General features: G+C 43.7%; 1 protein-coding gene across 1 annotated transcript; it reads right to left on the reverse strand.

Annotated features, from left to right (window-relative positions):
* Positions 1-461: 461 nt before the first annotated feature.
* LOC102779131 (RNA-binding protein Musashi homolog 1-like) lies at positions 462-24,412 on the reverse strand. Its single transcript, XM_006784540.3, has 14 exons — positions 24,271-24,412; positions 23,686-23,726; positions 22,822-22,903; positions 22,594-22,678; positions 14,915-14,956; positions 14,361-14,453; positions 7,520-7,568; positions 6,929-7,011; positions 6,649-6,766; positions 5,389-5,469; positions 4,725-4,781; positions 3,451-3,513; positions 3,080-3,234; positions 462-2,935 (listed from the first exon to the last, which is right to left on the reverse strand). Exons 1-14 carry the CDS (start codon positions 24,333-24,335, stop codon positions 2,894-2,896), a joined length of 1,056 nt encoding a protein of 351 aa, XP_006784603.1. The 5' UTR covers positions 24,336-24,412; the 3' UTR covers positions 462-2,893.
* Positions 24,413-25,343: the final 931 nt, after the last annotated feature.

Genomic DNA, 25,343 nt, shown 5'->3' on the forward strand with positions numbered 1-25,343 from the left:
GCTGCTAGTAACAATGTGCCTAAAGATAGAATTCTTTGATAAGCTCTCTGTCACTCATCACTGGAGTTGGAGTTTATATGTTGGAATGACTCACAGTCCAGCATTTAGTAGTTTAAATTAACAACACAGACCAAAATGTTTTTCGCACCAGGCTGCAAACATGTTTATCCCTACTGTAAGGCTGTGCATTTGATTAAGGGAGCGAATCCAGCCACAAATGGCCATTCTGTGAACTGCAACTTTTGGCACTTGTGTTTTGGCTTCATTTTTAAGCCTCAGCAATGGAAGTTTGGCAGTTATATACACCGACTATTTGTGCCAGTATACCAATTTAAGAGGCGGCATTTGCTCCTAAGATTTCAAACACGCAGGTCAGTTCACATGACTTCAGTGCGCATGTGAACAAATGTTGGGTTAAAAAAAAAAAGGAGTCACAAACACTTTAGAATAATTTATTAGGATTTTCAAATTGAAACTGTCAGGAAAAAAAAAAACAAAGAAAAAAAGAAGAAAAAAAAAGAAAAGCATTGCTGTAAAGCTTGGCGGGGGACAGCCCAAATCTTAAACTTTAACCGAGCTCATGTAGAGCTACAAACTCCATTCAAAGCATTGGCCCTTTTCCTTACAACAGCACAACAAAAGACATCATTAAAATCAATATACAAGGGGAACAAGATCTCAAAACAGAAAAATATAGTTTCTTTTTTTTTCTGAAAATAAGTCTTAATGCCGCAGAATTATCCACTTGTCGTCTGCTATTACCAATAATAGTACTATTTTCATTTGTAAGGTAAAAAATAACTTATTGCTTTATTGTAAGTTAAAAAGTTACAGTGTTGGTGTCCAGCAGTAGTTTTTTTTTTTTTTCTTTTATCATGTCCCAGCCCGTCTGACAGAGGAACTACTGGCTGGATCAGGAAGTTTTCTGCTGTGCTGAACATCAAACAGGCTGCAGCAAGAAGGCTGAACAAACAGGCTACTTGTTTTTGCAAAGGTTGAATTTGTTCCAGCATTTTGACTTTTCCTGCCAGCCAGCGCCGTCTTGTACTGAGGCCCCCGTATCAGAGCCGACTGGGAGTGAGACCCTGTTCCATTTCTGGTTCCCTGCCCAAAACCCTGTCTGTTCACCACCACACTGAGCAGCAACTATATATAAACAGTTATCTGTTGGTTCCAGAGGTGCACAAATTTATTAAAACGAAGTGTGGAATGGGAGAGAGTCAGGGGGGAGAAGAGCAGATGAACCCAAATGGAGCAGGGCAAACGTTCTGTTTTTTTTCAGTACCAAAGGAAAAAAAGGCAATCAAAACGCTCCTTCGCTGACTAAAGTAGTTCCATATTACACTTTGATGTATGCGCACAAACACTCACTCGCACGCACGCACGCACACAGGCAGACGCAATCACATGCACCTTCAATAGTGATAAGAGGAAAGAACATGATCGTGATTTTTCTACAACTGCTTCTCTGAGAATGTCCTTCATTTGTTTGTCACGGTGGAGAGCACCGCATAAAAGAATTTTCTTAAAAGAAATAAAATAAACAAAAACATTAAGAAGAGAAACGCGCAAAAAAAAAATATATATATAATATTTTCAAAAATCAGGAAGTGAAGTCAAGTCCCAAATCGCCAGAAACCCCTTATTTCTCCTGTTTTAAAGTTGTTAATCATCCAAAGTCCCGTCGTGGTTTCATAAACTGTTTTCCACGAAGACGCAAGAGACAAATTCGCTTATTTTTCTCTCTCTCTCTTTTTTTTTTGAAAGACTTAAAGCAAACAAACAAAAATATGACCTGGTAACAAACAAACAAAAAAGTGTCAACTGAAAAAAATATGTCAGACATGCTCCTGGAAGTTTATTCGCCAACAGCTATCCTGGATAGCGTTGCGCTGAAGTGACGCTAGAGTGGACTGCCCCACAGTGTACACATAATGGCGTATGCATACCCATAAAAGTAGTGAGATGACCGCAGAGAGTAGTAAATGACATCCAGTCAAATTGCTGTTAACCCTTTTCCAAACCAACCAATGACATGCCAGCCGGTTCAGTGACCCCTCCCTCCCACACCCATCCCACACCCACCCTACCTCACCCAATGTCTATGTACAATATTTTACAGGAAGACATAAAAACATTGCTTTAAAACCAATTACAGAATAAAATACCTTACAGATTATTATGTCAATATTAATAACAATATTACAAAGGGTTTTTTTTTGTTTGTTTTTAGAGACTACCAAAATATACATTTAACTTTTGTTGTTGTTGGTTGTTTTTTGTTTTTTTTCCTCCATGTTTCCGTGAGACTCGAGTTAAAAAAAGGACTGTGTTGGATTTGTTCTTCCTTTGTTAAAAACGGCTTTGAGACCCATCTCATCTCGCACAGCTTTCTTTTTTTTTTCCTTCTTTCTGCTTCTGTTAACATCAGCGCGACAGCTGGGAAGGATTCATGATGGAAGTGAAGTTTAAAATGACGATAATAAAAACTCAAAATAGTTGTCTGTGTCTCTGTCAACGATGACAAATGTTTCCTCGGAGATTTTTTTTTTTTTTTTTTTTTTTTTTTGCAGTTTCTTTTTCTCAGCTTCAAAATGAAAAAAATGGATAACTGAGGGGGGAGAGGGGGTGGGCTCTAGTTATTAGACTACATGATGAGGACAAAAGAGGAGAAAACAGGGAAGTTATGTTGAAGTGAGATTAGTACAGCAGAAACAAGAGTTCTGGATTTAAAAAGATATTCAGTCGGTGGGCGGAGCCATATGGAGCCAGGAGAGCCCGGTAAAGAGCCGGTGGCCGGCCAATCAGGTTGTGCCATCAGTGGGCAGTCAGCATTGTGATTGGCTCATCAGCAGAGGAGACGCCCTCCCATCCCTCGGTGACCTGAGACTTCTCAGTGGTAGCCATTAGTGAAGGCAGTAGCAATCAGAGGACCCTGAGGACACACACATACACACACACACACACATAGAGGCAAGGATGAATACACTTCTAGCAGCTTTGTCAACACACGTGTGCATTCATGCATGCATGTAAGTCTGAGTGAGTTGGTGGGTGAGGAAGGGAGCCTGTGACCTACCCCTATACCATGGCTGAACCCTGTGCTGGGGGCGGGGCTAGCTGCACTGATGTAGCTGCTGACTCCTGAGTCCTGATTGGCTGCAGCGTACAGGTCAGCCATTGGTCCAGGGCTGCTGGTGCCCAGGAAGCCAGCTGTGCGTGAAGGGGTGGAGCCTGAGAGGCAGGAGAGACAAGTCAGTGTTAAACACTGGAGGGTTTTCTCTCTCACACACACACACATAGAAACATGCACATGACTAAAAATATTCCTTTATTTCTCCAACCAGGCCATCACGCACGCGCTCATTGTGAGTAAGGCGAGCATGCAAATTTGTAAACATGCACACACTCCTGCTGTTCACACTCTTTCGCAGACAAACAGGGACATACCTCTAACTACCGCGGCGGCTGCTGCAGCTGCTGCCATTGGTCCGTATGCAGTCAGGGGAATGGCTGAGGATTACACAACAAACAAAACTGTCACACAACACGTATGTCATGATCTACAGCTCAGTGTGGCTGAACTGACAGCTGACCCAGAGATCTGACATGTCATTTAAATACCACTGGTGTAAGGTTTAATAATCTAACATCCTATAGCATCTGGCTTGATGCATTAAATAAGACACAAAATGATGGCTAAAATCAAAGAGGATGGCGTTTCCAAGTAAAGATGTAAGTACAGCTCAGAGCCACTAGATGTCAGTGTAAAGGCACAGCTGCTTGTAGATCGGCTGCATGCACAACACATCCAAAGGCTAAAAGTATTTACCGGCAGAGTTAGGAGCAACCTAAAAGCTTTTAGCCCAATATATCATCATATCTTGTCACCTCTGTCAGAAGTAGTCTTCAAAGCAAAATGGAACTGTTTAGATCGTTTAGTGTACATCCATAAATCGCTCCATCAATTTCCTTAACTGCTTATCCAGTTGAAGGTTGATGGGAGGCTGTAGCCCACCCAAGATGAGTTTAGGCAAGACGCATGGTAGACCCGGGGTAGGTCACTGGTCAGTGGGTTCGAAAAGAGAGACGGACAATCACACACTTTTACATTCACACCTATGGCCAATCACAGATTAACCTAACATGCATGTCTTTGGACTGTGGGAGGAGACAGCATGCAAACTCCGCACAGAATCCAGCCGGCCAGGAGGTCTGAGCCAGAAACCTTCTTACTATAACAGTGCTAACCAATACCTGGGGGTTCATATTTTTATTTTTAATAACATTGTGAATTCAGTTTGACCTTGTTTTAACCCAGGATTTGGTGCTTAAGGGGAAAAAACATTTTAAGGCGACCTCCACAGTAGCTTCGTGAAAACAACCGATATGTTCACAGAAACGACTTAAAGTTTGATTCTTGAAAAGTCTGCAAGGTCGTTTGCATTACCTTTGAACCCTATTTCTACCTGCTGTTGGATTGCCTCACATGTATGTACATAGGCGGACTATTTCTTTAATCAAAAATTAAATCTAAATCTGATTTTAAAAGTAAACAGGTTTGTTTTTTGGGTTATGTTGCTTTTGTTTTTGAAGAAGTATCCCAGTGATTCAGGGTTACTGCATTTAGTAAAGATGGGCTTCGTGGTTTAACTTGGGTTTCTGCTGCTAAAGAGCTTTGGGTTTTCTTTTTAGGTTCTCAGAGAGGTTGCGGCAACACTCACCTGCCAGCTCAGGAGGGTGGGATGATGTCAGGAGGGGGGTCCTCTCTAAATGGAATTCTAGAAACAGAGAAGATCCAGAGAGAGAAAAATGTCTTTGTAAATAGTCGCCATTCACCAGCCATACTACAAAGGCACACACGCACACAGAGACAATGTCAACATAGATGCACGAGCACAGAAAGTAAAAACAAAACAGAACAAAACAAAAAAAGAAAACCTACTGTAAGGACAGGCAGGAAGGTGGGAGCAAAGGAAAAGGAGGGGCGATACGGCCAATTGAATGGGGCTTACATAAGCAGATCAAATAAACAAAGAAGAATATAAGAGGAAAAAGGTTCAATATCACAAATGAAAGGCAAAAAACATCAATAACTAACATTCAAAACAGAAGACAATGTTTCAGAAAGTGCAGAGGGTTTAAGTTACAGACAAGAGGGCTTTAAAATCACACTTGCTGCAGCTGAAATGAAGGCGGCATGACACGCGAACCTGAGCGTGCACATGAGCGTCTAGCCACGTGGCCGTTGCTGTTCATACATGTTTCGCCTCGCGCTGTTAAAAATTGTCAGCATGCCGCAGCCTGTAGCCTTTAGCCTTTACTCTGTCCTTGTCTGCAGGCCTAAAGAGAGTCAGTGAGCTGTGATCGAGGCTTATGCAGACGTACCTGGGAACTGGTAGGTGTATCCGGGCGCGATACCAGAGTAACTGCGGCTGGTGTAGGTAGCAGTCTGAAAACCCGGGTAGCCTGTTGGAGAGAGAAAGAGAGAGAGGATTAATTGACTGTATAAAGGAGCATGATGGCGAAATCAGAAAATGAGTTTTAGGGGAGGCTGCTTGGTGTGTGAGCAGAAATCACGATGAGTACACACAGGCAGATCTAGCCATCTGATCAATCCAGGTTTATTTTTGGAACCACCTCAAGAGTGCAGTCATACATTCACCTGCTGCAGTGGCAGTTAGCTAAGCGATCTCCTATAAGGTAATTTCCTCTGCTCTTGTACAACAGAGTGCAGCTACGAAGGAGTTACAGTAAAGATGGCTATTATTAACTACTGAGTGATTTAAGGTCATTTATTTGATTTTACTTTCCCTCATCCGGGGTTCATTTTAATCAACCTCGGAATATTTTGAAATTTAAGGCGAAGCTCCGGACACTTGGTGATCCAGGCATACACATTAGCTTAACGTCTGCGGGAAATGGGGTCATTAGAGATGAATTACACATGAGCCAGACCTGATAGTATGAGTCACTGACATTTACAGGCCCTTACTGAGATTATGTATTACGATCTGAAATTTGCCAGTAGAGGGCATCAAACAACCACAAACTACAGCTGATGTAGCTCTCGGTTTTGATTTCTCAATGAGGATCTCTTCATACTGTATTTTTACTCCAGCGTGTGGAGCCCTTCAGTCCGTGACCTCTAAACATTCGATACATCACAGAGAATAACGTCATTGAAAGCAGGCGTTTAGCTTACGTAGCCTAAATATCTTTGAGCGGAGGGTGCACCTACAATATGACATTTCTTAATTTTTAAAGCAGCTCCTTCAGTGTGAATGAGGAAACCTAAGAAATGCGTTCAAATTGCTGAGCTATTCCCAGCTAAATTAATGCACAGAAGACATTTTCAAGGCACTACTGAAATTTGAGGATAAGTCAATATTGTGATTTGGTTCCTTTTCTGTTATTTCTGATCAGCAACACATACAGAAATATGTCTCGTGTCGGTGTTTTTCCACATTCTAGATGTCTGAGTTTATTCTCCTGTTACTTCTTTTGAGTATTTTTAGAATACGTACAATCTAAAACTAAGTTACACACACATACTTGCATAATCTGTTATTTCTGTCTTCGTAAAGAAAAATGGTGTCAATCAGTGCTAGCACTTGATTAACATTTGCTGTTTGTTTAATACTTTACCTAACATGCCAATGCCCAGCATAAAAGCGTCCATCCCGTAGGGCATCACCCTGGAACGGCCTCTGGCTGAGCCTGTCGGCGTCATCACCTCCTTGGGCTGGGCTTTCTTGCACTCCACCTAAAGCAAAGAAAACAGGGAGTTAGTAAAAAAAACTACTGAAATAAAGACACACAGCAGTTACGCCACATGATTTAGTCTGGCAGTTGGGACACTGGGAACAAATCCCTACACCACCGAGTAAACCACGCTCTAAATATTTTTTACAGCTCACGTCCGTACCATTTTGTTGTTGATCTCATGGAAGTGGATCTCACACACTTTCTCAACCACATCTTCATTCTCAAAGGTAACAAAACCAAAACCTGGAAAAGAGCGAGAGAAAAAAAAACTCTTAAAGAAACCCTTGTAACATTTGAGCAACATTTGAAAGCATGTTGAATTTTCCACCTTTACACGGGCTCTGGATATGAGTGGTTATAATGAGATGGAAGAACGAGCAGTTATCAGAAAACATGTGATCACTTTAATGTCTCCCTTTTGTAACGTGCAACCCAAAGAGCTGAGGCCAACCTCACAGGTCTTGCTTGTCAATTAAGGTGTTAGCATCATGGAGGAGAGGGGGGATAGGGCGTGGCTAACTCCACCCTGCTCTTTTCTTTCTCCCCCCTTCCCCACTTGTCTTAACTTAGATCCTGACTTTGTATAAACAGAAGTAGGCGAGAGCGAGGAAAGACAACGTTAAGAAAAATTTTGTTTGTTTGAATTTTTTTTAGCTAGATCACCAGAGCTAATGACTCCATCGTGGTCCCACTTTAGCGTATCAACATAATGCGGGCGGGTGCACATTTGAGTATAACTCTGAGTACGCACCTCTATGTCTGTTGGTTGTTTTGTCAAACATGAGCATGGCATCATCGACCTGTGAGAACAAAGCACAGAATAGATGAGCTCGGACATCTTAACACGCGCGCGCGTGCACATCATTACACAGCATGGGGTGCCATTGTCCCTCTTTAGCATCGGAGTAAGAGGGGAAAACAGATGGAGAGGGTGGAGGGCAGAGACTTGGGCGGGGTGACAGGTGACAAAGGAGAGAAGAAAAAAGAATGGAAGGGTGAGAGGGGAAGAGCGACGGGGAAAACAGGGGGAAAGGGGGCGCCGTGTAAAAAAATAAAATGAAATGCAATATATCAGCGGTTAAAAAAGAGGGGCTGAATGTTCCCCATTCTCCGCTCTGCCTCCGTCCTTCACCCAAGTTCTTACAAACTCTGTCCCGCTCTCGCCCTTCTTTTGCTTTCATTTGTTCACCCTCGCTGTCTTTCTTTCCCTCTCTGCAAAGTTTACCATTCCCATGGAGACCATGCAAAGAATTTCAATTAGAAGAATTCACCCCCCCCCCCCCCTAACCCCCCCACAAGCACACACACCCACTCCAGCTCATTTCAATGGCTGGAGAGAAAAGAAGAAGGGCTGATAAATAATGCTGTGATGAATAACAGCAATAAAAAGATTGATAAAAGTTAAAAGTCTTGATGGCAGGTAGGAAGCCTGCCAGTGAGCATTCTGGATTATAGAGTAGAGAATGAAGTGAGCTGAGGTTTTTGTCAACATGCTCTCCTTTTATTCTCCTTCTCCCTCCACTTTCCTTTTTGCACTCACTCCACTGCCTCATATTCCACCTCCTCCCCCGTTTTTTTTTTTTTTTATCCCATTCCCTCCCTCCCTCGTCCTTCACTGGCAGGAAAGTTAGCAGCTTCTGACGGCATAAGGAGACACACGGAGAAGCCAAGGCCTGGGATCAAGGTGGAAGTAAAAACTTTCACATTTTCAGTCTTTAGCAGCAAAACAACAGAGACACATGAGTGTGACTGCATGGTAGTGGTGAGCGATACAGCTTCAACATTGTATCATGATTATTTCAAGAAAACAACAATATATTTAAAAAGAAGACTGAACGTCGTATCGAAGCTCGCAGCTTGCAGGCGGCAGCATTTGTAAGTGTAAGTAAATGAAGAGCATTTACCAACCTTCTTTTCCAATGAGCTGCTGTCACTGATGATACACTTCCTAATTACAAGTGTGAATCTATTGAAACAAGGTGCCAGCAGCAGCTGCAGGAGCGTTACAGTGCAATGGTAGTGACACAGCAGTATATACAGTGACACAGCAGAAATTCAAACGTGAGCATGAAACTAGCCCAGGTTGTGCTTTCCCTGGGACATTTAAGTAAAACTATAAAATAACTGCGTCGTGCTTTAGTTTAACAGTAACTACAGTAACTTAACCTTGCAACTTGTCAGCAGCCTGCACCGTATTGTCACACAATAAAGATGAAAGTGTTTTCTACCTGTTGTTTCTCAGGGTCGAGCTTTCTAATCAGCTGCTTAAAGCCCTGCTCTAACACCGTGTAACCGCATCAGTAATTTCCATCCGCCGTTCGCTCTTCCTGTCATATGGAGAGTGCTCTAGCATGCTCGGTTGAGTCATTTGTTTACTGTTGGGTCCCACATCACGGGCTGCTAGTATCTCCTGCTTCATAGCCTGCTTTGTACTCAAGGGTGTGTTTTTGCCATGTTTGTTATTTCCACCTTTAGTGGGTCAAATTTTCTCACATTTTTTCAAAGTACCGTGCTTTGCTTGGAGGGTGCTGCAGCAGCTGCTTTTCTAGCTACCGCTCTTGCTGTCAGACATGCCTGGGCCTGTCTCCTTGCTGCTCGCACTGGAGACCATATGGCGTTGCTGTAGCATGTATGATATCGCGATATGATGTTTTTATATCATCAAAAATAACCATATTATCGGGGACGATGATATAATATGCCAAAGCCCTACCACATGGCTATTTTCATTAGGCAGCGCGTGCTGAAACCCAAACCAGTGTAACCTGAGTGCCTGAGGCCTCTGGGTAGGCAGGTCACTTGATTTCTAAAACGTATCTCAGATGAAAAACACACATGCACGCCTTCTCGTCTGATTGAGATCAAGCCTGTGCAAGTGTTTGCACCAACGAAAGTGAAAAATGATATATGCAAAGAGGATCAAGGTTGCGTCTACAGCCCTCCTCACTCTCATCCTTGTTAACATATAGCATGGGACACACACACGCAAACACACACAGAGCTCCCCCCTGTGCTCCTCTTGCTGTCCTTCATTCAGTTTTTATCCTGCAACCCCCTCCTCCTCCTCCCTTCCCCTCTCCTTTCCTCTCCCCCTCATGTCTTCCAGCCTTCCGGTCATCCAGACTCAATGACACAGCAGAGAGCCAGGGAAGAGGACAGCAAGTAGACAGCTGCAGGCCAACATGTTATCATAAGAGTAGAGTTACACTCACAGCTAGTCCTCCTGTTAGCATTAGCAACATCTATTCTGGAAGAGATGAGCGAACCCTGCCAGCCAGAGGAGATCTTAAGTATTGGAAACAGAAAAAAAAAATTACAGATAATAAGCAGTATAGTAGTGCAAACATGGTTCTGCTAATTGTCCTCCATGAGAACAGAAAGATCTGCAGACTGTGGCCACACACCAGCCCCCCTCGCCTTTGCCAAAACCAATAAGGAGAAGATCTCACGATGTCCACTGCCCAGGGTGCTGTAAGACAATCTGATTGGATAGCTGTGAGTTCTGAGATTGACTTAGCAGCAGCTCTATCGCTAACTACTCAGCATGCATGCAGAGCCGAAGTAAACTTAAGGTCATATTCTCATAGTTCTGACATTCTCAGATGTACAGAGAACGAGGGTCAGCCGAGATTCCGAGCTGCTTCCCGAGAGCGGCATTAAAAATAACCGCTTTTTAGTGAAGCGTACCGCTATTGTACTGAAGAACAAGTGTTTGCTGACAAGTCCATTACACTTTTCTGCCAGATTATGAAAGGTGGCATTCACATTTTTTTCCCCGCCGTCTCCTCACATCTCCCTCCCTCGTTTCATTCTCGCTCGCTCTCTCCGGCCATCTCTCTCTAAACAGGCCAGCAGACAAAGTGTTCAGTCAAGCCTTCTAATCGCCAGCTCACATGGGTGAGTGGAGTCCCAACTTTTCCCGTCTGCCCTGTCCATGCTGCTTTTTTCATCCTATCCGCTCCTTCGTTTGCTTGCTAACCTACTCGCTGGGTTTACTTAAAAATGAAGATTGGAAATCATCGGGCTTTTCGTGTAGGATACAGAGAGGCAGGGTAAACAGGCATGAAAACAGAGATTTCCTTTGGATCAAACCTAACTGACTGTACGCCCAAAATGCCTGAAATGCTAATGCCTGAAATGTTAAACACATTTCTGTGTGTGGACAGATCTTATATTCAGCTTTGGCCAAAAAAAAAAGAACCACATGAGCTTGAGGGAAATTACAAGACCCTCATTTCAGACTTCTAATCGAAACATGGCTGCTGCAGTCTCATTGGCCTGGGAACATTTAGCAAGAGGCCCTCAGATTTTTTCGACTAGGAAATCACATGTAAACAAAAGCCTCTGACTCCTCAGGTTGGCCCAGAACACCTGACGCGTCAACAACCGAGCAGCCACCCTAGTCCAAGTAATGAAGTTTATGTAGGTGTTCTTAGAGGCTTGCTAAAAAACAACAATAACAACTTCGGCACATATCAAAGACTTGCATAAAATGCAGAGTGCATTCTGTGTTTTCCTTGCAAGGCGGTACCACAGTATGAAAATAAACAGGACACTGAGTCCTGCTCCAACCAAACCTGCACCTTGTAACCAGGCTCAGATAATAAACAAGAAATACCTCCCGCTCAGCAGGAATGCACTGTGGGATCGCCGCTATCCACGATACAGCTTTGGTCTCACGTGTCCAAACAGTCCAAATATTCCCTCATCCTGCGGAGGGAGTGTTGTCTTAGATATGAGTGTCTGTAATCACTGGGGAGAAATGATTCGGCACACAGACTGCAAACAGCCATTTTAAGCGAGTGCACCGAGGAGAAACGTGTCACATGTCACAACAGCCACCTGAATCGGTGCCACGGGTCACACGCTCGCAAATCCAGGTCTTCCGTGAGCACGCGGGCCGGAATTAAACGGCGTTCTTTAAATTTGAACCAGTACCTGAAATACAGTAATACCTCAAGCGTGAGTCAGAGGCCAACTGAGAGAAAACACAGGCAGACACGAGGCAGAAGGAGCTTCGTGCTGTTAATTTCTTCCAACCCATTAGGCCCACATCCTGAAGCAATGCTCATTTTCAGACTGTCCTGCTCACCAACGGCGGCAGAGGCGCACACTTAATGTTTGTGACAACTGGATCGCCGGCTGTGAGCCTCGCTCTCCGTCTGCACGGGGACAAATGCATGCAAGCTCGCATCCACGACGATGCCACTGTCACACTTTCACAAGCACGCCCGTCTTTCCATTCATGCAAATACACACTTCTCGCACATTTTTTTTTAAAGGAAACACACACAAAAAAGCACTGGATTATAGCGGGACAATGGGCGAAGGCAGGTCACCACGGCAACAAGCTGAGAGCGACTAGAGCAGGGTGTGTGTTTGTGTGTGTGAGATGGGAGGGTGTCTGAAGTACTGATTTTGGGTAAGGTGGGGGGGCTGTTACAGGAGCAGCTGTTGCATTTGATTAGTTAATACTGAAAAGGCTGATCTCCATTCGCGCACACAGTAGTTTGCTAAAAACTAACCCAACATGCCACGCTTTATGGATAATTTAACACACTTATTTCTCATCAGATTGGTCCTTTTTCCCCCCCCTTTAATAATCACTTTTGCCCCTCACAACTATCTCAGCATTCCTCCTTCCCTCTGCCCTTCAACCTTTTTCTGAGTTCCCCTCCCACTCGCTCTCCACGGGGGGTTTCTTCTTCCCTTTCAGTCCCCTGCCATCTCCCTCTCCCTCTTCCCCTCCTGCTTTTTTTTTAACCTCCCTCTACCCCCGGCCACTCATCTGTCTCCACAGCATGTGTTTGCCTTTCACCAAATTTCTTTCAAAAGAGCTAAGCAGGCCAAATGCAGAAGCCAGAAATGCTAATATGTGATCAGAAAAGAGCAAAAACAGCCAACAAGAGAGATAAACTAACAAACTAAGTCATGCTAAAGCTGACGGAGCAGAGCCACCGATGACCACACAGCATTTTCTTTGTTTCCCCTCTTTGATATTTGCACTCTTTAGAGAAACCCACTCTGAGGACTTCTGAAGAAGCTAGCTAAGGTTAAAAGGATGTATAACAGCGCAGCACACCGTTTACCATTTGTTTCTTTCACTTTCACTGCGTGCCTTCGTTTCACTTTTTCTCCTAAAACAGGTCTGCTTTCTCTTCTTAAGGTGTCTCGACTTGAACCAAAAAACGGACATGCTTAAAACAAAAGCCATAAAAGTCGTTTTTTTCTCCGTGGAAAAAAAAAGTTTAAAAGGAAAGTTAAAAAAAAAACTTTTAGCTGGACAGAGTCAGTAGATGAATATAATCTATCAAAGGCATGCAGTCCATTAGAGCAGCCAAGCCCAACCAGAGGTACCCCAGGGTGTGCTTATGCAGCTACCAGAAGGTACACGGACAGAATGCGGGCAAGCTGAAGTAATTTGATACAATTTTTATCAAGTAATTTGATCAAAGTACTGTAACACCTGAACACAACAATTCCCCACTTATAGTGTGAAAACTTGTTAGAAGCTAACAGTAAGCTCAAACTCTTGAAAACCACTGAAAAAGGATTCACTTCAAAAATAACTGATTGAAATGTTTCTGTACTTTATTAAATTGTGAACTAAAAGTAGATGAAACACCTTAACGCTCATAAATTATAAAAAGTTTCAACTGTTGGCTAACGGATGAATTGTTAGGCTAATTGAAAAGCTAATTCTTCCTTAAAACTAAGAGAGGAGCTGCAAGCAGCCAAATGCTGACAAAATATTAGCATCCACCTTAAGAAATCTGGGTTAAAAGTAGAGGATGTAAACACCACACACCCACACGATACAATACTATCCCAATATCTCACTCACGATAAGATATTAAGCTTTTGTAGTAACATATATTGTGATTTATCACTCTTTTTTCAACTACAAATTATATCCTCAAGACAGCCAATATCTGTTTTATCCAATAAGATAAAGTTATCTCACTTCCGTTATTAATGTCAAGCACACCAACACCGTCACTTAAACCTGACACAAATGTTGCCATAAGTCATAATGTTGCAGTTATATACAATCTGTTTCTGATAAAACAGCAATAAACTGTGATAAATTTTAAAAATCACATATCGTCTGCTGTCTGCACACACTTTACCATTACGTTTGTGCTCAGCAGCCTTACTGTTCTGCAGAATACAAACAGCTGGCAGCCAGTTAAGTTGACGCAATCTGTCTGTATTTATAAATTAAATAGCAATTATCTGCAAATGTCTAAAAACCTCTCTGAGAGTAATTCCAGTCAGTCCCAGTCAGAGTGCAACTGCTTGCAAAAAGGTTGCCACCTATTATCAGGTGAGATGATAATGATTTATTAAAAAATTGATATTTGTTGTCCCTTTATTGATACAATATAGCTTTGCAACATATCTATCTATCAACTGCCACTTAAAAACCACTAAAATGCTCATATATCTAATATGATGGGCATTATCTGTGAAGGGTAAGTCAAGGTCAGACCAAGGTTGAGCAGCAGCAGCCCAGCGGAAAGACAGCTTTTCAGAGTGAAGGCTTAAGCATGATGGTTGCAAATATTTAGTAGGTGTGTGCCTTTTTTTACCTTTCCAAACTGGTCGAAATATTGCTTCACATCTTCGATGGTGGTATTGACTGACAGTCCTCCGACAAAGATCTTCTTTGTCCTGGTCACCAGCTAACAGCGCAGAAGGAAAAGAAGAAGAAGGTATCTTTTATCACTAATAACATTAGGTCTGTGCTAGCTGCCTGCGATAAAGAGACTTTGTGTTGGTTGGGGTTTGTCTAATCTCAAAGGTTGCTTAAAGCTCTTCTTGGAATTCAGACTAATTGATGTCAATTTAAGGCCTCTGAGGCGTGTGCACGCGAGCAGCATGTGTGCAGGCGAATAATCGGTGCAAGCATCCATTTAGGTGTGAGCCAGAAAATGCATGTGTGTGCGTGTGTGCACGTATACAGGCGGCGGTACAGGAGCCTGTGTACACAGGGTCATGGTGTCAGGCTGGACAAGTGGATTGTAGCTCCAATTAGATCATGTGCCTGACTCTAATCCCAGCCAACCAGGGCTCCCTTATTAGGGGTGACACATGACATCATCTCCACTCCTCCTTGCTGTTAACTCCTTCAGGGTGCACTCACCTTAGGCTGAGCCCGGCGGGGAAACGCCACCTTTGGGTCAATCTGTAGGAAAAAGATGAGTCATGATGAGTTTTTGTTGTTTTTTAAGTAATAAATCAATACATTTGATTTGCTTATAAAAACAAATATAGATATCAATGCTGTACTCTTTCTGTTGTAATAGAAACAGGCAGCAAATGCATAAATAATCTACGACTGGTCATCAGGAAACATATAATCAACTACATTTCCAAAAAGTAATTTACAAGCTGCACACCTACTACACGTTACTACATGTTCTGCTCCGTACTATTATGTTTGGGGTCAATTAGACCACAGAGATGTCTAATTCACACTCTGTTCCAATAACAGACTTATTAAGGATTTGGGAGCAGTAAGGCTACAAAGGAAGTACCATCATACTAATAACAGACACGGCATAAGCAAGTTTGGATCGCTGGCAACCATAAACACAAGTTATCCAGGCTCAAACGTGTCATTGAATGGTTGCAGGACTGGAAATGCACATAATATTTTTTTCTTACCCCTTATAGGAAAGCGATATTAAAATATATCTGACATTTGATTTTTTTTTACCCCAGCAATGACACCGAATCTCTACCTGCTCTGGTTTTGTTGCTCAAAAGTTCCTGTTCAAAAAACCGCTGCGCACATCAATGAATTATCACCCTGTTAACTAACTAGAATTTTGTTACAAGACAGAGCCTCTAAGTCTGGACTACAGGTCCAGAAATAGATCGTATGCTAATCCGCGAATATGTATAGTAGACCCTTGTTTATGCAAGCCCCCGAAAATCCAAACACGGCAGCTAAACAAACACGCATAAGGAACAAAATACACAGTGAGACAGGAATATGTACTTTCTCTGAATTGTGTGTTGAGACACAACTAAATGCATCTTCGCCACAAACTACACAGAGCGGGGCAGTCTTAAAATCCAAAATGAGCATCTAAGATTCTGAATATATCACACATAGATTTTTTTTTTTCTAAATCTCACAAATCCTGACAAGCTCCATTTTGGATTAGCTCGATTTGACTGTATCCATATTCCTCCACACTGGAATGTCTCAGCATTGGTCAAGGTTACAGATAAAATTAGAAGTAAATGAGCTTTGAATGAGCTGGCCTTTAATAATGCTAAATATGCAAAGCTCGGCCTGGCATTTTAAATTTGTGCGGAATCTCGTGTTATTCTCACTCAAACCGACGAGTGAGATGATTTTTAGGTCACAGGACCTTGTAGTGTATTATGGTCTTAGAGTTTCATCTTTGTTCTAATAATTGGATGTGTGAAGCGAAACCCCTCGTGTCTCCCACAGCCGCTATCAGAGGTATTGAATTGATATTGGCAGTAAAAAGTGCCCTGTGAAATAGCTTAAAATAATTAGTTCTAATGTGAACAATACGCACGACACAAAGGAGGGTGTTCGTTCAATATTCAAACAATCCTTTCATCTCTTCCCTGTGATAATTCCCTGCTTCTGATGACAAATCTACTGACACATATATCCTTCGAGGACCTTTAAGTGCTTCACATTTGCCGCCGCTTCGAGAGCACAGCGCTGTGTAACTAAGATGCAGCTGCAGCGTCCTTGGAAGGGATTGCAGAGGGACTTTACACCTTAAAGTGGGACACAAAGATGAGAAGAGCCATGTCACCTCCAGCTGGTCAGCTCACAAAGACCAAGGTGACAAGGACGCACGAAGCCACCAGCGACTATCCGCTACAACCGAGCGCGCTCACAAACAATGACAACACAGCATTTCTGTGTCTGTGTGGGCCAAATGTGACATTACAGTGTTACAGATGTGTGCGTTTGCCCGCTACATGATTCAGCTTTTTAGCCATTTTTATTTAAATGTGACACAAATATTGCTGACTTATAAACTGAACATCGGGTCACTGCGATGTGATCAAGCACGATGATCATGAATAAGAGAATTCATTTTACTCACACCGCGCATTCACACCCAGCATGGCAGCATTTGACCTTGTTCAATAAAAATGTTTTTTAAAATAATTAAACGTCTTTTTTGTGGAGTCTATGTTTGAAATGTATTTAATGAGAGAAGATATGTATCAACTTAGAGTTAATATCAAAGCTTTTCTTCACATCATTCCAGCCCAAATACTGCAAACTCAGATGCATCAATTTCTACACACTAGCTTCACTGTTTACTAAAAACAATAGAATATAAGTTATAGCACAACTGTACTACTGGAAAGAAACTCATTTATATTACAGCACAATATAATTATCACAATTAAACAACTCCAAGCGTCTGTAACATCCTAATGACATCACCGGTTGGCGTACGTGGGCAAAATGTCCGATGTTCCTCTTGGCACTAAAGTGCTAAGAGGTCACTGCCTCGGGCTTTCTGTTCAGCCCACCTGCCTTGCACTGTTTTAACACGACAAGAGGGCAGGAGCTGCCTTGAGGCGATCATGTGGCAGAGCATGAGCTGAGAATGACAGCGGTCAGACATCTAACACGAGCCACATTGTCCATTGTTATCACCATTGTAAACACACGAAGAAAAAAACATCAGTTTCTATAAGCTAGTTGTAAACAAGCACTAATGTCCAAGTCTTTTTTTTTATTCATCCAGCAGCATGTTGATTAGTTAAGTTTTCTCAGAAAGGCCCTTTCTTTTAAGAAGTGTGAAATCAGTATGTTTGCACGATTCAATTCAATTCAACTGTATTTACATAGCGCCAAATCACCATTACAGTCATCTCAAATTACTTTATGATGTAAAATAACAGAGAGAAATCGCCAAGAGGACCCTCGCACCTATGAGCAAGCACTTGTTGACAGTGGGAAGGAAAAACTCCCCTTTAACAGGAAGAAGCCTCCAGCAGAACCAGGCTCTAGAAGGGGCAATTATCTGACGCGACCAATTGGGGGTGAGGGGTGGAAGACGGGACACAAATTATGATTGTTTATGGGCTAATTAAATACCTAAGAAATCAAGATATGTGATCACACCGATATAGCGGTCTTGCTAATAAATTTTAGGATCAGATTGCCCATCATACTTCACATTTTTACAAATTAACAGTATTGTTACTGCTAGTAAATTATCAGAAGCTCTTCAAAATACTGAAGGTTACCAGCTAGGCTACGTTAGGCCTAAATATCTGTAGCAGTGCTACTACAGCTACTGTCATGCCATGCTGTTAAAAAAAATCGTTCCACTTCAGTGAAGTAACAGAATATATCTAACATGTAATTTCTACATCTGGCAGTACTCAGAGGGAGGCAATAATAAAAATGAAAACTAAAGCATCTATCAGAGTGGCGGATTAGCCTCAAGGAAGACAGATAGGCCACAAAGCAAAAAGTGAAATGACTTAGCCAGGTCACTGTTTGCAACACTCAGAAATAGCTCTTCGGTGGCTTGACATTTGAAAAGAAGCTCGGCCACGTAGCGTTCCCAATCATACTGGTGAAAGCGTAACTACTCAAGAAAAATGTGAAAACCTTTCTGGAAAGAAAAAAAAAAAGGTGCTTTTCCCAGACTTGACAGACAAGAGTTATAACTGAGTGTTCATGAAGTGGTCTAACATCCTGCTTCATGACATCCAACCTCCGCTCCTTCTAAGCAGCATAGTGACAGCAGAGCCTGCAGTATGATTTTAGTGGTTTTAGCTTTTAAGGCTACTCTAATCTACGACCAATAGTCACCTCGCAGGGCGCGGCGTGTCCACCAGTGTTACAAACTGGAAAACAAAAATCAAAGCATAAATAAATTTTGAAAAAAAAATTTAAAAAAAAATGTCAAACCAGTAGATGCGTACGTGTAAAGGTGAGAGAGCACAGAGAGAAAGAGAAGGCATTCATTCGGAAAACAGAGTCAGCCCATGAGAAAGCGGGCCTGTCCAGTGTGGTGGTGCAGTGGGGCAGTCCCAGCAGGCAGCCCCTCTGATTTCATTAATTAACAGGACAAAGAGTACAAAACAGATGGGCCCGTAGAGGAACTGGGGCTCCCGTGCTACCCCCACAGGCACACATACATATACACTTACACACACGCATTCACAAGCACCCAAACAATGCAGCGAGAGCGGAAACGCTAACACGAGGATACAAAGTGACATACGTGCAAAGTTCATAGGTGAAAACACGAGCATATACACACAGGCATTCAAGCTCTGATACACTGGCCGAGTTTCCAAGACATTCTCGCAAGAAAAGGGCAACCACGTTGATAAAAAGACACCACGGGCTACCGTCATTATGACAAAATAATCAATATGAGCTTAACAAAAAGCTATAAACACCCAAGGACACAAAAGGGGCTGACATGTCAATACATGCACACAGTGTAAGAGGGAGACTTGGTTTGGGCTCAGGCCAGCCGGGTCAATCTGCTGAAGAATGGCACAGTAATTAGTTAACGAAGCTCACTAATGAGGACCTCCAACCTAACCCCGTCCCTACCGCTTGTAACCCTCTATGTGAGCGCCTAACCTGTGTGGCTGCTGTGCTCGGTTGTGTTTACTGTTGGGGTGGGGTGGGGTGGGGTTGGGGGGGGGGGGGGGGTTGTGTACATTTAACATGACAAGAGAGCTCTCTCGCTCCACCTTCAGAGCTGGTCCAAGCTTTATCCCGGATCTGAGGTCGTGCACGGACCTCAGGAGCCCAATCCAGTTTGTTTCATTCAATCCGATTAGCTGCTTTACAGATCCATACTAATTACAGCACAGTGCCTTCCCTTCTCTCCTATTCTTCACCTTCTCCATCCCCCTTCTCCTTGTTTCGTGCACGTCAGCATTAACAGCTAATCTTCCAATCAGGAGCGAGCAGCCCATCCTGGCATTTAAACTCTCCACTAACCAGGTGTTAGACCACTAGCAACTGCAGACTATGGGGCCTGTGGCCCACAGTGGCTGCTGCTAACATATGTCATGGGCTACAGATGAAAGCGGCTGTATTAGCACAATGCTGACGACTTCTTTAGCCTCGCAGACAAGTCCTGCCTAAAACACCTTGAAAAGGACATTCCAGCTTACTTGCGCAAAAAAAAAATCACATAAAATAAAAATAATCAGTGTGTTTCTTATCTGTCTGTGCCTTCTATTAAAAATGTTTTCAGCAACCTGTATTCAGCACTACACTGGGCTTTTTAGGGGGTCGTTTTGAGAGACAGAGTTCCCTGTGAAGAAATAGCAAATGCCAAATAATCACACTAATCACCAAAAACCATAATTCACCACAAATTTTTTAATAATCTGAAATCACCGCACAGAGGGAGCAAGAAGTGGTGTCTTTTCAGAGAATATCTGGCCTCGTCTTTTACTTCTTCCCGTAACCGGTTCCAGTGAAGCATTTTCTCCAAGAAAACAAATACCAGTTGTGCCCTTCTTCTCCGGCCAGGGAAATACAGCAGCACACCAATGCCCCGGGGCCACACTCTGCCCCCGACAGGAAATCTAACCTCGAACCAAAACAACAACCTCGACAGACCCTCTCACTGAACACAACAGACAGCCTTATTGCATTATAACTGAACAATTACAACAGTTCAGTTCATATTTTAACCTGTGACTTTCATTTTCCGAGGGCAGCTAACACGATGTAACAGGACTGTAAATGTTTAATACCGCTTCTAACCAAGCAGCGTGGACCTTGCACCGGTTAGTTTGCACCTGACTTCTCACCCTGTGCATTTTCTCCTTTTCACGCCATCGCCCGTCCCTGCTTCATGCCTTTCACATATTTTCTCGCAAACCAAAGCTCAGCATAACAAGGCATACACATCACAGCATCAAATATTCTTCCTCGTGCCTGTGAGGAATGCCTCTTTCACGTCTCAGGCTGATCAAACAATACTGTGGAGAGGGAGACTCCAGGTGTGATGCAAAAACGTTCTCTCAAATATGTTTTGTGTAGCGTTTCGAGAATTAAGCTACAAGCAAGGCAAGAAAAAAAAAATACATCCCAATTTGGCAAATATGAGATTTGCAACAAATAAATTCTGGGCTCAAATTTCCAAAACGGAACAACAAAATGGCAACCATACCCCCCGTTTAAAACGCCTTGTTGGATAAATGGTACCATGGCACGCTTCCCCCCGCAGACTGCTGCCACAACAACCTGAGCAACCCAGCCTTGCATTTGAGTCATTAACATTATTATTGTTTAGCCTTATGCCGTATTTTGGTTTATAATAGGGCAACGCCTAACCCCACCAGTGGCCTGCCAAGCTGAGCTACCAGAGGCGTCCAAAACCAGCGTTCACATCCCACACACACAAATACAGAGGCTCTGGCTCTCAAAGGCTCTGGCAGCACCTAGTTTTAAGAGGTAACATGACTCACTGAGTAATATTTTGCAGCTTCTTAGAACCTACTTCCAAGCAAGGTGAAAAAGGAATAATAAAAAAAATATATGGAGAGATTACCAGCAGCAGCGCTCATTTTGTAATAAATATCAGGACCTCCAGCGGTGGTGCTTGAAGGTCTGCTTATTTCACGAAACTGCATCTTTAAACTTTCTAAATTACGAACAGTCTCACTTAAAAAAACAAACGTGATATCATAATCTTGCGTACTTATAAACGCCCGACAAAACTTGACACTATCTTTGTGCCACCAAATCAACCAAACCTTAAGTCAATGCAAAATAGCTGAGAAGTTGTTATGGAGACATAAATCCCACTGGGCTGTGCAGTTACAGCACCATCTCCTGAGGCTGGCGTCACCCCCAGCAACAGGCCTGCTCCAACAAACTAACCAACTCTACCTTTCCTCTGCCCCTGGGCCCTGCTGACTTTCTGTGCCACCGATTTTCACTCTCAAATGATCCTATTGTGTGTGTGTGTCTGCATACTGTGGTTAGGAAAGACAACAAGCTGACAAAGACACACCCAGTCCCCAATCCAACAACCAATCTGCATTACCAAGACAGAGGCATTCACACTTTAATAGATATTCAAATGTGGGCCTCGGATTCTTACCAAAACAAACCAAAGAGATTCGCACTCGTGCCCAAGTCACTGTCTCTCGCAAAAATATGAATTACCTGAACACAAGGGTGCTGCCTGTCCTCTGGTTTGGTGAGTGGTTTGTGAAATTTGCCCACATTTGTTTGTTCATGTTTAAGCAGTGTAGGAGGGGGAAATCACAGAGACACACACTCACAAATCTCAGAGTTACATCACTATTTAAATTCAGCTGCGCTGACCCCACAGTCTTCCTTCTCCCTGCCATCAGTTTTGGAATCCACTCCCACAATTCTTGCCACCCCCAAAAAACTCTGAGAGCTGCCACTAAAAAAAACTTATCACTTGCTATTTCCTATGAAAAAAATAAGGGGAAAAAAACTTGTGAACTCTCTACTCTGCATAAAAACCTGTGAGGGCTTTTGCAAAGGGGCTCCTACCCCATTCAGGTCCCCAGGTAACCATGGCAATGAAGACCAAGAAAGAACGCTTTCATGTTGGCGCCCTGAACCAGGATTTGGAGGGGGAAATGAGCAGAAGAGGAGAAGAGGAGGAGGGGTGTGGGCTCCAAAATGCACTCCTCAACTTTACAAGCCATAGGGTTGGAGGTAAAATGCACCGAGAGAGAGAGAGAAGGGGTGGGGGGAAGAAACAGGCTACACACTCCCAGAGTAAGAAAAGTTGCCCAAGTTGTACCATCCACTCCAAAAGTTTAAGAACTCACCGTTTTAGAATCCAGCTCGTGTCTGTTTTGCGCCAAAACCTTTTCCACACCGGCTTGTTCTGTGTATGTTACAAAGCCGAACCCTCTGTAAAACGCGGGGGGGGGGAGAGAAAGCACACGCAAGTGACAAAATCAGAATGCAAACTCACGACAGCTCTCATGGAAAAGCATGGAAGAGCATGAGGCATCCGGTGATAGGACGGCGGAGCGCACACGCCTCCTTCTTACCTCGACCGCTTGGTAACGGGATCCCGCATCACCATGCACTCCTTCACCTCGCCGAATTTGCAGAAGTACTCCTTCAAGCCCTCTGCAAAGACACCGGGGAGACACCGTTAAAGGGGAAGGGAACGAGAGAAGGACTTCTCTCTAAACAGGGCCCTGGTGTGCTGTGCAGTGGCTGAAGAGAGACAATGGGGGTCGGGCGGACCACGTTGTGTTTGTGTGCGTGTGTCCTGCCGAGGTTTTTACACCGGGCTCTCTTTGGCCATTCAGCACAACCAGCCCCATTAGGCCCTGCGGACCACAAACAAAGCTACACACTTGGTGACGCTCGCTGTTTTGACACAGCAGCAGCAGAAGCAGCAGCAGCAGTGGAGATAATAACACGGGCCGTCGCAACAAGACTAAACTGTGCCCGTGCGTCAGCCTGCGCTCACGGCTCTTCGAATAAATGAATGAATTGAGTGCTACCAATAAGGAAAACAACAACACTAGCGTGGGTCATGATGACGAGCCCAACTTCCAGCTTTAACGCTGATTAATCGATCACTTTAGTGTTTTTTCCCTTTTTTCTACTCTGAATGCCCTCCTCAGGTTATTAAGAGTGTAACGAGTGCACAGGAAAGGAAGGCAGACAAGTCGTCGTGTGCGCACGATTAATCTCCTGCGTCTCCCGACTCTAAACCTAGAGCTTGATCCTTAATGAATAGGAGGCTTTGATTTGAACTGTTCACCGCGTTTCTCCTTAAAACTTCAAGAAGCCTCGCAGGTTATCGCCACAGCTATTATTAGAGCAAACGTTATATTTAAAAAGGAGTAAACAGGAGGCTTTCATCCAGACTTATTAAAGTAGCGTGCGGGACAGCTCACCTTGTGTTGTCTGCCAACTCAGACCCCCGATGAACATTTTGCTGAATGAGAGAAACAGAAGCTGTAAGTCACAGATTTTTTTCTCAAAGCGTCTTTTAAGCACAACACATGCACATTCGTGGAGTGAAGGGTGGAATCTGGAGGATCTGTGCGTAATATAGCATCAATAAAGTAAGAAGAAAGCATCGGCCATGTTGCGAAGTCACCAATCGGCCAGTCGGGCCGTTATAATCCCCTAGAGGAGGAGGAGGAGGAAAAAAAGGAGAGGATTTTCCAGATGATGGAAGAGAAGTTACAATGTGGCCTTCTGGCGGAAAAGCGAGAAAAATAAACAAACAAGAGGAGGGGAGGGAGAGAGAAATAACAGGCGGAAAGCAAGCGGTGCGTCTGCGTCTCCTCCGCTGAGTCTATCCATCCCACACATAGAGAGAGAGACACACACACATACACACAACACACACAGCGTGCTTGTCTTTTGTCTCGGCGCGGCTTCGCTCCCCGCACTGAACTCAACTTAAGTCCAAGGTGAACTCAAACCGGGCCGAGAGGCGAGCGAAACACGGGCGCACGGACTCGGGCTGTTACCAGGGGTCGTGGGGGGAGTTGTCCGTGCCGGAGGACAGGCTGCTCTGGCTCCCTTCCGTATCCATTCTGCTCTCCGCTGGTATATTCCCGCACTGTGAGGCGAGGAGAGGCAGTGAAGCTCCACTGCTGCTGCTGCTGCTGCTGCTCCAGACTCAGGGGCGGGCAAGCACGATGGGAGGAGGGGAGGAGGAGGAGGGGTCGGGGAGAGGGGAGGGGGGGGTGAAGGGGGGAGGGGGCAGCAGAGGTGGGGGTGGGGTGGTTTAAAAAAGAAAAAAAGAGGAGGGGTGAGCGAGGAAGCGCACAGATGCATATACGCTCACAGACAGACTCCGCCTCTACCTCCTTTTCCCGTAGCCTACCCGGGGCCTCGGACCTCCCCTCCTGCGCGCATTGCCTGCCTTTTATTCATGCTGCCAGTGGCGCTCTCTGTGTAGTGTTTCCCCGCCGTTCTCGTCATTGGTTGAATCACAACAGCGTGGCCCAGTAATACCCTCCTGGATGTCTTGAAATGTTCGGACGAGAGAACGATTCAATAAATGAACATTTCAAAAACAAGGATCTGATTTAGGACGCACAGAATTCATCACAGGTTTTGTGTGCTAAAACTGTTTTTTATTGTTGTTGTTGTTTTTTTAATTTGCTTGTTAGGTCTCTGTCACTCATTAGTAATCTCTTCATATCAGCTTAATATATGAGCAGGGTTTGGGCTGCTTTACAGGAAGACATAATGGAAAAAAAATGGCTTCCTGTGGTGCCAGGTTAGGCCTCAGGTGACATGAAGCATCTGTAACCAGGATACAATTTGTGAAACAGCCATCGCTGACTGGAAGCTGCTCTTTTATTTTCATATTGCATATGTCAGCGAGGTCCTGCTTTCTATCTGTGTTACATATTGGTTCTCACACGTGATCTCACTGAGTCATAATTAAATGTGATCATATATGATCTGATTTAAACTTGGGCCTACAATGTCAGAATGTTATTTGATCTTATATATAATGTAATCAGTGCCATAGTGATGTATCATGTGATATTATACAATGTAATGCAATTTTATTAATGTGATGTAATCT

Source organism: Neolamprologus brichardi, chromosome 5, assembly GCF_056152115.1.
Source record: "Neolamprologus brichardi isolate AB-2024 chromosome 5, ASM5615211v1, whole genome shotgun sequence".
Lineage (NCBI taxonomy): Eukaryota > Metazoa > Chordata > Actinopteri > Cichliformes > Cichlidae > Neolamprologus > Neolamprologus brichardi.